Here is a 15818-nt window from a genome sequence, read left to right as displayed (position 1 = left end):
TGCACTTTCGGCTGCCATATAGAAATCAGTGAATTTCCCCCATAACACTGTCTGGTAGCGGTAGCTGTCCCAAAAACCCTTTATTGGTCAGGATCCATCTTTTGTGTTAGGGAATGGCTTTAAATAAAGCTGCACCACCTCCTTTAGGATTTATTTGCTTGTTTTGAAATCAACAAAACAACACTTTGAAAAGTGGTACCATGACACAGAGGTTGACATTTATGTGAATAGGTTTGTCTGGGTGACTCTGAACACTGCTCCAAATATGTCCGCTCTGTGACTTACTTACCTAAGGAGAAAAACAAGGAGCCTGGCCAGGCTGTCTCTCTGCGGCTGGGACAAACAGAGGACCCTGTGTTTCTGAGACGAGCGTTGGTAGATGACTGTAAACGGTTGTGACCTGCACAGGACTGAAACACGTTTTTGCTCTATATTAAAAACAACATTAGATACAGCAAAAGGAATCGGACTAGTCCCATTTAATCAGAAACTACTTTGAATAGCTGTAAAATTTGAGGTTGGAGAGATGACATCATTGGCCAAGGTGTCCCATTTATATGCAATGAGCTAATTTGACCCTCTAGACTGGAGTTAAAGTCTGATGATATATCGCACTGTTTGGACTTTCAACCCTGATGTTCTACCGGCTCTAGCGATTAGCTGTCAAAAGTTCAAGGGAAATCTCATGTAATGTTGTTCAATAGGAGAATTTAGAATATTAATTGAGGGAAAGAGATGTACTCCGTGTACTTTTTAAGCCTGTATATAAACATGTAGAGGTACAGGTGTGTTGAGAAAGCTAGTCTCAAAACAAGAGATAAGATTATCTTTTCAGTACAGATGAGTTGAAACCTTGAGATTGATGTTTTGCTTTTCATAGAAATAAATAGGGGCAATGGTTGGATGTCTGTGTCCTGTGGGTGTTTGAACTGTCATACTGTGTAATATGTACTTCTCATGCTCCTCTCCATTCTCAGGTTTAATATTTGATGTTCTGTTACATTGTGCGAGGTGTGATCACTCTGTCTGTTCTCTTTAAATATGTCTTCGCTAAGTGAACAGCACACACATAAATCATTCACAGGGTGTGCTTGCCTTGTTTCATTGTCTGTAACTAATAAGCACATGCACAATTAAAAACGTACTACAGTTTCTGTAAGTGTTAATAATGATTTCTGTGTGTGTTCTGTCATTACAGACAAGTACGGATCGGCCCCCACGTCATTAGAGGTGAGTTTCACATTAAGCTTTTCATACGTCATTTTGTGTAAAATGAAGGAGTGTTAGTCACAAACCAGAAGTTTTATGAACCACAGGATGCAGAATGTTGTTTTTAATGTTTTGTTTTTTCAGTTATAGATTCATTTCCCCCTCCATTACTGTCATGCATTAGTTCAGTCATCACCTTCACATAACTATTTCGGAAACTGTAGCTTCCCACCCTTGATACTTTTGTTGGCACATCCTGGCACAAAGTTGACCTGAACATGACACTACTTTACTGACTTTGTGGCTTATTTTCAGTCATTTTAGTCAGATACAGCCAGAACCCTCCGGGATTTCTTTATAATAACGGCAGTCCGTGTTGTGTACCTCGTGCTTGTGCTTTGGCATGAACTGAACTGTGCCGAAGCACACCTCTTTGAAGCGTGCCAGGGCCAAGGAAGTGCACTGCACATCTGTATGAGCATGTGACAAATAAAAATCTTGAATCTTGAGCACTCACACTCAAGCTAACTGGACTTTACGGGTGAAGCATGCTTAGGCTTGGTACAGATTGCCTAGTGTGAGTGTGCCCTTAAATGAGCAATCTAACCACAGGTAGGCTCATGCTGCCACAATGTACTGTAGAATTGCTGACTCAAGTGGCCTTGAGAAAAGTATTTCCTCATCATTTGAATGAATGTTTTATTAATGGTGGTGAATAACAATAGTATTTATTGTGGTATTAACTTGTTTTTTTCTATTCATTTCCTGGAATGTTCCTTCTGTACTTGTTCTTGCTGACACAAAAAACTTAAGTCACCTCTTACCAAAGTAAAATTATTGCAGTATTCAACATATTGCAAGAAGTTGCTTTCATATTTTTTTCCTACATGTCCAGACCAATCGACAGGCATCATCCTTTCAGTTAGCTGTGTGGAGATTGAGCCCTGACCCGTGATGCTCTTAACATGAGTGAGTGGGAGTGAGCTCTGCGCAAACAGCTCTCTTTACCTCTTTCTGCACTTACTGTGTGTGTGCTGCACTCTCTGAAGGAAGGGCACTTAAAAGAGAGCACATCTGTTTTCTCCTTCTCTTTTTATCCACAAACGCATCACTTCCTGTACTATTTTACACCCAAGCATCACCATCAGAGCCACGTGAAGAGGACATGTGGCCAGTGTATGTTTGGTCAAGCATGGTTCACTGATGAATGCTGGGAGGAGAAGTCTGTCCCAAATCCTCATTATGTGTACATACAGTAATTACACAGAGAATCATCTGTCAACTCTGAGAAGTCTGATGGTCTTTCATGTTTGCCTTGCAGACCATGTGATGGCATGGCGTGCGTGCGTGCGTGTGTGTGTGTGCGTGTGTGCGCGTGTGCGCGCGATGGCTTAGTGGGAAATAGAATTCCTCCACCTCAGCTGACAGAACGTGGATGGAATCCTATGATGAAATCCCACGCTTCAACTAGGGGCTGCTCAAACAGCTTTACTACCATGAAAAAGTGTGCATGCTTTGCTGGTGCTTTTGAAATGCACAACATCTTACACAATGGTTATCTGAGAAGCTTAGGATGGCAATCTCTGAAATCTGCCACGTCACTAGACCCAGATGATACATGTTTTCAAAATGTTTATTTTTCTTTAAGCTTCATTGATTCAACACTTAAGAATGGGATGTGGTTTTATTTAGTAATTGTTTCAAAAGCTATTGGAAGGATTGTAACGGAAGTGTATCCAGACATTAAAGTCAACTTCAAGATTGTTGTAAATTACATGGAAGTAGCAAATACTTGCAACGACATTCCCGTAAGCCTTAGCTGTACATGTTGTTTTGTAGAAATTACTCTTTGAGTATGCTAACATGCTAAACTGGGATTGTAACCATGGCTAATATTAAACCTGCTAAATGTTAGTTAGTCAGGAAGCACTGTTGAACATGTGAGGATTGCTAAGTAAGTTAGCGTTTAGCTCAATCTGTAGGGACTTGGGTTGAGAACCGTAGGGTCGCCGGTTCAAGTCCCAGTGCAGACCTATAATATGGAAGTTGGACTGGTAGCTGAAGAGGTGCCAGGACACTGCCTTGAGCAAGGCACTGAACTGCTCTGGTGCGCTCCCTGCATAGCATTGTGTAGCAGCCCCACTCTGACACAATGCATGTCCACAGGTCCTGTTTGTGCATGTGTGTGAATCGAACCTATGTGATTGAGAAGCATGTCCCTAAATAACCCGAATTTCCTTTCTGGGATTAATAAAGTATATCAAAATTTAAAAATCAAAGTGAAGCTGTTCCATCCTCAGTATAGCCTCACAGCAGGGAAGCTATCATAGCTGTCAACCATTTTTTGGTTGTTGCTTGACGTTTTTTCACAGACATATTTACCACTTGACTTGAGGATTCTTTTGATTTAGTAAATCTCTTTTATGACGTCCCATACGCTTGTATATTTTGTGTACTGTAGGGTATATTGAATGTTATCATGCTAACATGCTAAGCTAAAAATGTATACGCTACACCTGCTTAAATGTAAGCAGGTGTATTTGAAAAAAACATGTTAGAATGGGAAAGTTAGATTTAAATATAGCTGTTTGTCAGAGCTTCACAAGTAGGGAAGCTAGCATAGCAGTGGACGATGGTTTTGTTTGAACTGCCCTGCTCTCTTTGTTTATTTATTTGTGCTAAATAAGATTTTCTCTTCTGAAAGGCAGTTTCAACAGGATCTCTAACTTTAAATGAGCCTTGATGCTTTTCCTTTTTTTTCATTATACTCTTGAAAATGGATTTAATGCTCTCACATGAGCTCAAATTTTGGCCGTACTCCCTTGTTCCTAATTTTTGACCTTGTGTTCGTGTATTGTCTCAGGCGCCTGTGTTCCTGAATCCGCAGATAAGTCGGTGTCACTCTCGGCTTCTGCCCACTAATGTCTCTTGGCGCTCCTCACTAGCTTGGGTTACATTGACCTACTTTCCCTCACTTAAACCAGACAATCTGTGTCGAGATAATCATCAACAATGTCAAACAAGGTAGCACGCTGTTATTTTTCATTAAGGCTGGTCAGTCATGAGTTTGTTTTCCTTTTGTCATGCTCTGTTGTCCTGGTTCTAAACATTTAGGAATTTGTGTGAGAGTTGCACCTTCTGTTGCAGACTTCAAGACTAGCTTAACCCAGTTTGTTCTAAATGAAAGATTAAGGTTAGATTAGAAGTAGTAGTATCCTATTACAGGTTCTTCACTTTGCCAGGTCTGCTCAGGTGCCTTCAGCCTGACTTTGGACTGAAATGTTGTTAGCCAGCAGCGTGAGGCACGGGGTAAAGCCTTGGATTTGGAAATGGATCTCAAAATAGAGTGTATTTCATTCATTATTACCTTCTTGACTTTTTATTTAAATTTAAAGCCAAAGGATCAAATTGGATCTTTGTTTTCACATGTCCTCCTCCCAGACCCAGATGGTTCCGGATAAGATGTGATTGGCTCTGAATCGGCTCCATCTTGCATTTGTTTGCATGTACACTATGTACAGTAGTGGCTTCCACATTGCAGCTGCATGTGTCTGCATGTGAGCCCCGTCCTTTATACCAGTAACTGCAGGCAATGAGCTCTGACAGTTTTTCACTCCTGTCAGCTGTGTAGATCTTGTGTAGTGTAGGTCTTTACGCTCAGTTGTCAGCATGCTTGTTTGCTTATATGGCTTTAAGTTTGTTTATATGGCTTTAAGTTTGTTTGTGTTGATGGCTCGCCCCCATTCTGATCCATATATCCATCCATATCCACTGACCCCATCGTCACATTCTGCTTTTATCCCAATCAATCAATCAATCAATCAATCAATCAATCAATCAATAGATTTTTGTGACAAAAAAAGCTCTAAGCACCAGTGCTGCTCGTGTTACAGCCTCCAGGGCTACATATGTGCTCAGAGAGGGAACTGACATCCAACACAAAACCACAGAGTGCAAATTATTGAGCTATTTGAGTCAGGGAACTCTATTTTTACCTTCACCTTTATTTTTTCTTCTCTTTAGTCAAGCCTGAGATATGGATTGAGTTTTCACGTCGGTGTGTCACATTTGAGGAGATCTTTTGTCACATATTTTCCAGCGGCTGTTACAATGTGCTGTGAGGTTGATTTCCTGAATAGACGTTTTGATTTGGTGTTGCGTTTAGGGCCATTTCAGGAACTGTGACAAAATTTAGATCAAACTCGGGAGGATGAACTAAGAGTTGTTGTAAATTTGAGGTCGTTCTTTTTTGGTAGAATGATTTTAGCATTGATACATTGACTTCTGTGTTGCTAAGGATTTTTTAACCTGGGAAAACCTGATTCTTCATAGTATCATATAATCTCAGTGATTGGAGGACTGCATTGTTTTGAGTTAAATCTAAAGATGCTGTTTGTTTGTTTGTTTGATAGAATTGAGCTTTATTCAGCTCCTCTTCTAATGTCACCATGACAGTTTGACATGAGGACAGACAATATCAGTGATAGCTGTCTGATCCGCAGCGACACTTTCTCCATCCTCAGCAGTTTCCAGCTGACCTCACAGATGAATGCGAAGCGTGCATCATCAGATTCTGTCCCACTATGAACTGTGATAGTGATGCTGCAGACCGGAGGAGGCTGAGCAGCCGCTCCTCCAGTCTGCAGATTTTGGGCTCGGGTGGTTATGCAACTGTCTGTGTTGTGATGGCTCTGCTCTTACTGCTGCAGAAAATGCTTAGGGCTGCTCGGCGGTCTGCTTTGTGGGCTGCAGTGGCAACTGTATAATCATGTTAGGCCAAAGATTTGCAGAAGTCTGCAAGAATTCTGTTTTCAAATGAACAGCGTCATCTTTTTCATATATTTGAATAATCAAAGCTAGTAATTGTTTTTATCAAAGGGGCATTATGATCAGTTTAGTCTCTTGTTGACCTGCTCTAGCTGTAACTTTAACTCTAAATCTCCAGTGATAATGAGAGGATGTCAGAGTTTATCAGTTAAAGATCAGCAGAAGCATAGATTCCAAAAAGTCAGCAGCAGTTACATATTCCTGCATACACAGACAAGTCGGACCTTTCCCATCTCATGTGTTTGTGGGACTGTTGCCCTTTCACACAAACAGCTCATTCTTTGCCCATCTGCGTAATGTTTGACTCACTGGTGCGTTACCCAGCGTGGTCGCTCCTCTTTTTCTCCTCATTGAGCCGGATTGTATCTGTCTCTCCTAACTTGACCTGCCTTCTTTAAGTATTTCTCCTACGGTTTTCCTGTATGAATTCAGCTTTATAATAATCAGTTATTTATATTAAAACTGAGAAATGAAACAAAATCTACAAACATATTAGGCAGTGCTTTGATAGGAAGGCATTCTCTGCTATTCTACTTAATCCAACAATGGGAAGAAGGTCTCAGGCAGGTCTCTTTAGTGGTGTGTTTCTCTGTCATGTTGGTCAGATTACAGAACAAATTCAGCCATTACTACTGTTTCCCATACTCACTTTTTATGATATAATCCATCATTTGTCCTTCATGTAATTTCTTAGTCATCATTTTTTATTTATTTATTTATTTATTTATTTACTTTTTATGCTCATTGGAAGCTACCGCTGGCTACGAGGTAAAACATTTGGTTATGAGAGCAGCATTCCTTCAGGAGCCAAAGGATATTCTAAACTCACTGATTCTCTGTGAGGATGAGGCCTCTGACGGTGGTTCCAATAGAAGGAGGAGGTTTTTCAGGATAAAACGGCTCATTCTTAGAAAACAGAAGCCTGAAGCATTTCTTGTCATAAGCACTGATTTCATAGAAGATTTCAGGATTTGTTACGTGTTTTGGAGCTTTTGAAAATTTGCCTCCTAGTGGAGTATTGAGAAAATTCTGAATGGATTTCTTTAGGAATAATATTACACGATGGTTCTGATATAAAGAGCACAGTAAGGGCCTGGATCCACCTGGTGTTTATTTATTTTCAAGCAGAGCAGTGCTGGCTGTGCGCTCTGGATTGCTTAGATGAAGCGTATGAGCGCTGAGGAATAAAAACGCTACACGCGCCTCTTGCAAACAGCCACTGTATGACCCACACTGCTCCATATGTTTGTCTGTCTGTATGTTTTCTTTTTGAGATTGTTTTTTTTCCCTTCACTATGAGCATCAAGCGGAGGATGCTTGTGCTCCTACTTTGTCTGGATAATGATCTTAATAGCTGAATAATAATGATGCCCCCTTATCACCCCTCCAACCAGTAGGATGTGGGTACACGACACCATGTGATTGGCTTGTTGTAAAGAGTGCCTGTGACATGAACGGCGCCATTCTGAATAGTTGAAAACATTTCAACTAGAAGTGCTGGAGCGGTCACACAGAAAAGGCGGAGCACTCCGAAAAAGGACGCTGGGCTCTGAGCCTTTTCTCAGGCAGGCTGCCTGCTGCTGTGAACGCTCTATCCTCCATGGGAACATTTGAAAAAAAGAAGCTGGCACACTGACCACAAGATGTAAGCCTGTGTCAGTGATGCTTTATTTTTCTTTGACCTCCAGATGACTCCCTCTTGCTGCATTTCCTAAGAATCATCTAAAAATGTTTCCTGTGTCACCTGCAGTTGGCTGCAGTGATGGGAACATATGTGTGTTTCATCCACCATGGCAGGCTTCCATCGAACTCTGGGTGGAGCCTGCTTTCAATTTGTGGTTTATCTCTAAACATTTCTGCCCTTGCCTGAAACCCAGCGGTGGATTTTCTGGCTGTCTTTCTAAACATTTTTTTATCAGCATACTAGTTCCCCCTCATTCTTCTTCTTCCTGCCCCCCCCACCCCCCTGCTGTGCCCATCTTTTCCTCAGTCCTCTGAGTCACAAGACTGCAGATGATATTGCAATGTGTATTACCAAAACCAAGCTTTCTTCTTCCTTCTTCCTTTACGTCAATCACCTTAGCACCGAATATTGATCTTTGAGATGAGCTGTTCTCCATTTCCTTTGAAATCAACTCAAAGGGAAGTAGAACTGAATGAAGTGATTACATTAAAGTAGCTCAGTTATATTCTGTTCTTATGCAGGACTGAAATAATTGGCAAGTAAGTCAACGCTGACATTATTCACACAACAGTGCACCTAAACCTCGGATAACTGGAGTGCTTTAATCAGTGATGCATTGAGCAGGTAGCCAGTCTGTGCTCAAAACTACAGTTAATGATTTCAAACCTGTATGTGCTGGCAGGGGAATTGGTGTGAAATCTGCTGGCTAAACAGTATAGAAACATTCTTTACCACTACATCTATTTTAATCCAAGTGCTTGAATTACACACGGGTACATTAACACTGTGCATGCATGATTGTAGATGTTTAGTTTCCTGCTGGGCTCCAATGTAAAGCTCAGTCGCTATGAATGAAACCCCTTGTGCTGTTTGTCGCTCCAGCAGTCTGTAGCGTCACCGCCCACTACAGCGCATGTTGTCCTGCAGATGGATTATAAGGTTACATAACAAGACACTAAGGAATAGAGTATTTATTTTCGCCCTGGTACAGGATTATGAGCCGCACACAGAGATGTTGGATGAATGACAGCAACACAACAAACGTGATTTTTTTTTTTTTTCCCAGGAGTTTAGCTAAATGAGTGTGCAGCCTCTTTTGACACAAATGATAAAACTATAGTACACTGAAGGACTTCCTCTACCTTAAAGTAGCTTTGGACCAGACAGTGAGGCATCTCAAACAGATTAATTGTAAAAACAATCTGTCAAAAAGATCTCAGTGAGTTTAACCAAACATGAGTGTGGAACATAAACTCTTGATATTATGTCACAGGTGTAATGATTTTTCGTCTCGGCTGCTGAAGTCAGTGAGCCCAAACACTCTCTGTAAACTCACTTACTTTCTGTTCCCTACAGTCCCATACACCTCAGACAGGTGCTTGTCCCTGGCACCTCACCCAGCTTTGGCAGCCATGCCCAACAACAGCAGTCTCGCCCTCATCAACATGCTGTTTTATTAGGACACCTCCCTTTCTAAACACTGTCCCGCATTCCTTTCTGTGTAAGAACATACAGTACAGTCAGCTTATTGTTTAAGAAGTTAATTTCTTTATAGCTTTAATGTGTTTGTTGTTACCACAGGCATGTTGTGTAGCAATGTGGTTTTAAATAGCCGAAAATAATATGTGCTGACCACAACTTGTTTGTTTTTAAATGATTATTTAAGATCTTCCTGAATTGAAAGAAGGGCCGCCAATGACATTTTGTTCAGTGATAAAGAAAGTGCGGATCGCTCATTTATTGCACACTGTTTCCTGTTTTGTAGAGATTGCTGTCAAAACAATGGAACCTGTCGCACGTTGCAAACTCGGAGAACCACCAGTCCACCATTAAAACAAATATACATCAGTTAGTCATTACCGTCAGGGATCTCTGCTTTCAATCCTTTTCAAATACAGCAGCTTTGAACTCACACAACTCTCATGTGTGATATTATAGAAAACAAATATTTAAACTCTGCAATACATTCAACTCAACTTTATTAAAAAAACACCCTTGATGCAAACATGCAGTGAAATATGGTCATTAGAAAAAACACTGAAAAGGATCGGTTAGAGATAAAATAAGATCTTCATAAAATAGGAGAGGCATAAAAATCAGCAAAAGGTATCAAAATAAGAGACGTAAAAAATACCGGCGATATTGTATCGTAAAAACAGTATATACACTTATATTAAGACTAAGATTTAATAAAAAGTCCACAAATGAGTCCAGAGAGATATAAAAAAAAAAGAGAGGTCCCTTTGCTTTGGAAATACAGATAGACATTTAGATATCCAGAGTGGTACAAAACCAGTGATATTTAAAGCTGCAGTATTTTTATTTGTGTGCAGGCTGAGCTGTAGTGGGTTTAAGCACTAAAATAGAAATATCCAAAGCATTGAAAGATGCTGAACAACACGTGTTTGGTATCAGTGTCAAATAATCCAAATAACCAAGTTGTTGTGATGAATGAAATCTGATAATTATGACTAAAACGTCCATCCAGATAAGACCTTCACATTGCTGACAGGGAAATGTAACATTTTTTTACAAGAAGAGTTTTTTTTTTTTTTTTTCTGATCAAATATTTGACATTTTGACAGGCATTGTAATAGCTGTAAAGTATATGTGTTTAAAAGTGAATTTCAGATTAGAGCTATGGGTGCTTTATGGAATAGAAAACTTAGTCATGCTGAAACTCATGAAAGGAAATGAAGGTTCATTTCATCTGAAACTCGATACTTCAGTGACCTTCTCGAGTATTGGTCAAAGTTGAAGGCTTCATAGAAACGGTCAGAAAAGTATTTTTAGGAGATTTTTAATTTCTTTTAATTAATTTAGTTACTAATCAACTAAACCATTATTGTGTTAAAAGGCCTCTGATGACTGACACTTGAAGTGCTGACAGCTCGTCTCAGTCGGTTGGAATCTTTTTCCAAGTGCTGCTATCCAGAATTCACATGAGTGTTTTAAAGCTCTTCTCTTTGCTGCCTCTCCGAGCTCTGATGAAAAACGTTCTTCGCTCCTCTGTTTTTAAAGGGTTTTCCAGGTCGCCTGTCCCATGTATGATTTTTATGCTCATTGTGCTTTCACACAGTCGACACATATGAGAGATGAGGTTAGATTAAGCCAACAGAACACCCTGCACTGAAAGAACAGCGTTGTTCAATATTCTTGAGGAAAAGCAGTGTTCGAAATCTCCTCAGATTGTGGGTAATAATGACGCTGTGTGGAGGAACACTGTGGCCTAATTTCACTTCAGGTTTGTGTATAGGACCTGTCATCTTGTCTGCTCAGTCTGTGATATGAGTTTGTAGTCCACAGAGTTGTTTATCTAGCTCACCCAGAGGTGCTCCAGAACTGGATCAGTTCTATTAGGATATGCCATTTATTTTTGGAGCAGCAGGGACAGAGAAAACAAAGCTGTTGTCTGTTTGTGAGGAAGAACACAATGTTAGCACACAAAATAAAAAGCAGAAGAAGACGACTCACCAAAATGATTGACTGCTCTTCCTATATGAACTCCTGGGGTTAATATAGCTCATTCATCATATTTGAAGAAAAACTTGATCGAACTATTTTAGCATAATTAGAAAGCCAATGATTTCTTTTTCTAATTATTATTATTTTTTTGATCTCTATTGTCCCCTTTTACTGTTCTCCTGCAGGTAATCGACTCGCTGGGTATCATGATCTATAAAGCGCTAGACTACGGCCTCAAAGAAAACGAGGAGCGCGAACTCAGCCCTCCGCTGGAGCGCCTGATCGACATGATGACCAACATCCAGGAATCGGAGAGTGACTCGTGTCCCGACGAGGGCTACGAGGCCACAGAGGAGGAGGACGAGTGTGAGGAGGAAGGAGAGGAGGAAGAGGAGCTCGTCTGCACTCCCGGCACCTGTTCAGTCACAAGTATCCGCTGCTATCGAGACATCGTCATGGTAGGTCGTTTGAAAACAAAATACACATTATATACATAAACATACACTTACCTGGCACCAACTAATCTCAGGGTAGCTGATGGCTAACTTAACCTTCATCTGACTGTATAAACATGGTGTAAACGCATGGACATTATACACAGGCCTCCATCCAGTAGGTCAAATATAAACATGCTGAGAGAAAGCTTGTTTACATGGAATCATTTTTCTTCTTATTTACTGTGAACGCCCACATCACGACAACGCTGAAATTGCATTTAATTGTGCAGTGCTGATAAAGCCTTTATATTTGCACAATCTCCTTTTTTATCTCAGACATTTTGAAGTCAGGTCTGTTAACAGGCGCTGCATCAACAAACCATTATCACTCTCCAGCTCTAAATGTATTCCCCTGATGGGGGGTGTCACACTGCAAATTCCCCAAATACTCTCTGAATATGAAGTCTTTAATTATAGCTGTGTAAACATGATGGTATCTGAGGAATAGGCTTAGAAACTTTCACAGCCTGTTCCTTCCCTATAATGAAGCCGGTGAAGAACACAAATGTTAGATCTGTTAAATGCCGTGTGCGTCTGGCCTTAGCCCCTCATTCCTCCAAACAATCACTCTCTTGAGTGTAAAATACTGTTATGACACGGCTACTGCTCGTTCCTGACTGACCTTCTTTCCTTTTCTTGTACTCTGGTGGTCCATCATACAGACATAGGTGGGTTTGGTTAGGGTTCAGTGACACATTAAGCTGACAATAGGTGACAGAACTTGCCAGTGAAGCACCCAAATAAGACCGGGATAGTTAGGCAGTGGATGTCCTGAATCGGTTTTGTCACGCTTTAGCGAAATAGAGCGAGCTGAGTAGTTTCTCCATTGTTGTCGAGTCTCTTTGATGATAATTGTTGTTCATTAAATTATCAAATGGTTTCACTCTAAAGAGGCCATCAATTAAACAACAAACCATCAACCCAACATACTGCTGTATATTCTCAGTTAAGCTACAGATGTTTTTTTATACATTCAAGCTAAAGCAGTGGGGGAAAAACAGACTCAGCTGGATTTGAAGCATGATAGTAAACACTCACTGCTCAGGTGTCTTCTTACCTGTGAAATTCCCCTTCAGTGAATGAGGAAGCATTCTGCTGAGTCAAACATTCCTGTGGCGATCCACACCTTACATGAGAACACTGAAAATATGTAATCGGTCTGGTTTTCTCCTTTGTGTCCCTGGAGATCATTTCACTGTGATTGTAATGATATAAATAAGGGCTGCTTGGTGGAGTGATGCATGAGCTGTCAAATACCTCATGGGTCAGAGCTTTAAATGGTGTGTTGGTGAAGCCGGTCAGGGTATGTTGCTCAGACAGGATCATCCGGTTCACGCTGTTGAAAGGCAGGAGTTTGAATCACACTCACGATTTCACCAGCTTCAACCAAATAACTCCAAAACAAAATGACATTCCCATCAGCCTCAGCTGGACTTAGTGTGTGGTTCTTATTGGGAAACGTTAGCATGTGTGGTATATCTTTCGAACCTGTGTGACCCTAGTATTTAAAAATTTGCTTTAGAATATCCTGGGGGTGAAATTCCCCCAGGTGGCGTTGTCGCAATCAATGAATCTACCGCTCCTGCTACACATGCTAGTGCCTGAGCCGTAGACTCCTTGTACACTTTAGTGTGTGGATTGAGTGATTTTAACAGATTGAAAAAGAAAGCCTACAGTATCAATGTATATGGCTATCAGGTGATGTGTATTTATAAAACTGTTGTAGACATGTGGGGATGAGATCTGACATTTCATCATGACTCATTTTTCTTCATAACAGATCTTTGAAGGAGGACTCGCTTGCAACCTTAAGACTATTTTCCCACTTCTTCTGTTGCTTTAAGATGTGTCATCATATCCTGTATTACATAAAAAAAGATTTCTGTAAAGAATGCTCCTATATATAACCCATTCCTCTTTGGTTTTCTCCTGCACAGCTATGTTCTTCACACCTCCCCAGCCCATCAGACGCCCCCAACCACTACCAGGCTGTGTGTCGTGCTCTCTATGCAGAGACGAAGGAGCTACACACCTTCCTGGAGAAGATCAAGAGTGCCAAAGAGGTAAGAAACTTCAGCATGCGACATCTGTGAGCTAATGAGAAATCTGGTGAGGGTAAGTCATGGTCAATCTGAAACACAAACAACACCATCTGCTCATCCACTTTCCCAGAAGTCATGAATCGAACTCCAAACATCTGACTCATTAACATTTTATAATTTATATCGCAAACTGAAAGTGACAATGGTGTTACGAGAAACAGAAAAGATGAAAGAAAGAACCACACTCTCCTGATCCTGGGGTTTACCACTCTGCTTTGATATGAAGATGAGCTGCGAGTGAAGTAGGATCTGTTAAGTCTGCAGGCTGGGAATGGAAACACCTCGGTGGTGTCCAGAAACACAACAATAGCAATTAAACAGTCCTCAAAGTGCCAATGGTCTGGAAGGATTGAGACTCTGTGTGTGTGTGTGTGTGTGTGTGTGTGTGTGTGTGTGTGTGTGTGTGTGTGTGTGTGTGTGTGTGTGTCCCTGTCTGACCTCCCTGTCAGAGCGATTGAGATCTCAACATTGCTTTCAACAAGCGCATGACTTAACTGGGCACGTGGACGTGATCTGGCATCCTGTTTTCATCTGTTTATTAGCTTATTGGAAGATTTATTTCTGAGTGGATTGCTGTTGCTCGAGTAATCGAGTATGATTAATGAGGGGTTCCCTTAATCAATCAATCAATCAATCAATCAATTTTTATTTGTACAGCGTCAACTCATAACAAGTGTTATCTCGAGACACTTTACAAAAAGCAGGTAAAATTTTAAAAAGTTCTGGCAGATGTGGCAGCCCGTGTTTCTTACAGGGCGCATGTTTTAGACTATTAACCAGCTGTTAATCAAGATGTGCTTTAGTTTATTAAGTCACTCATGAAATACTGTGATTCAGTTTTCCATGATTTATTTATTTTTTCATGCTCTGTGTGAGCAGACCTAGATATTACAATTCAATTTGTAGTGTTAAAGAAATGTGATTATTTTGTCAGGAGGTGAGAAGTGCTATATTTGATGCAAGACTGCACTTTTTTATTTTTAGAGATGTAAGGTTTTATGCCCTTTATTGGTGGGACCGCAGAGAGGGTCAGAATGTGACACCTGTGATCTGTGGGAATAGAGAGTGGGGGAAATAATGCAGCAAATATCGAGGGATGTAGCCTCAGCACAAGGGGCTCACAATCGAACCACTCAGCTAAACTCAAGCTAAGCTTCTGATGTACGTCGCTTTGGATAAAAGCGTCTGCTAAGTGAATTGTAGAATTGTTAACCATTTTGATATTATGCATGTTATACTTTAAGTTTTGCACAGATTTGATTGGACAGCCTTGATGTAAGGAATATTTGTTAGGTGAAGGTGTTTCTTCTGGAATTGTTCAATGTTGAAATCACCAGACAGACCGTGATTATCTATAAATTTATCCGCCCGTGGTCAGAACAGCAACAGAGCACGAATGGCTGACAAAGTTTTCATGGGAACAGTCCTGCTTATATTCTGTTAGCAGGTACAGCCTACAAATACCTTTTCTATTTTGGTATCCTTCTCAAAGGCTAGACAGAAGGCCGACACTAGCTTCAATTGAAACTATCAGGCTCTGCAAATCATATTTCCTTTTCAGCTCACTACATACACGTGACTCCTCTCCAAATATAGGTCTCCTGCTATGAGAGTCTCCGGAGCAGTCCTCCTGAAATTATCTAGATATTTTCCAGAGTGCAATATGGGAAAACGGCTTTACACACATTTTGCAGCTACACAGACCTAGAAGAACCCTAGATTGGAGACAGTAATTTTGTGGATATGTTGTTTTAAATCTAAGATGAATGAATACATGAAAACTCATACTAACAGTAATGTACAGTGATCAGGTTATTATAGCAAAGTTGAACTCTGACTCGGTGGAGCAGGAGACAGGTGAGGACTTGTCTCCTGCTTAATAAACAACTAACTCAAAGTGAGTAAAATTAAGAAATGAACATGACATGAAATTCATGTGTTGATTTGAAAAAGTCATTTTCTTCTGCACAGATACTCCTTTTTCAACCTGCAAGAATGGCCTCTCTAGCTTTCCGCTTAGCTGTTGTTACTCTC

General features: G+C 40.6%; 1 protein-coding gene across 9 annotated transcripts in view; it reads left to right on the top strand.

Annotated features, from left to right (window-relative positions):
* The window catches only part of spire1a (spire-type actin nucleation factor 1a), a 30752-nt gene that overhangs the window by 3215 nt on the left and 11719 nt on the right, over positions 1–15818 (top strand). For all 9 annotated transcript variants that reach the window (XM_061059507.1, XM_061059512.1, XM_061059510.1 and 6 more), the window contains exons 2-4: positions 1199–1230; positions 11371–11643; positions 13620–13745. In XM_061059507.1, coding sequence (XP_060915490.1) covers positions 1199–1230; positions 11371–11643; positions 13620–13745 — 431 coding nt within the window. The remainder of the gene's footprint in view (positions 1–1198; positions 1231–11370; positions 11644–13619; positions 13746–15818) is intronic.

Source organism: Labrus mixtus, chromosome 16, assembly GCF_963584025.1.
Source record: "Labrus mixtus chromosome 16, fLabMix1.1, whole genome shotgun sequence".
Classification (NCBI taxonomy): Eukaryota; Metazoa; Chordata; class Actinopteri; order Labriformes; family Labridae; genus Labrus; species Labrus mixtus.
Note: the sequence above shows the minus strand (reverse complement) of the source record. Positions and strands in the feature narration are given on the sequence as shown.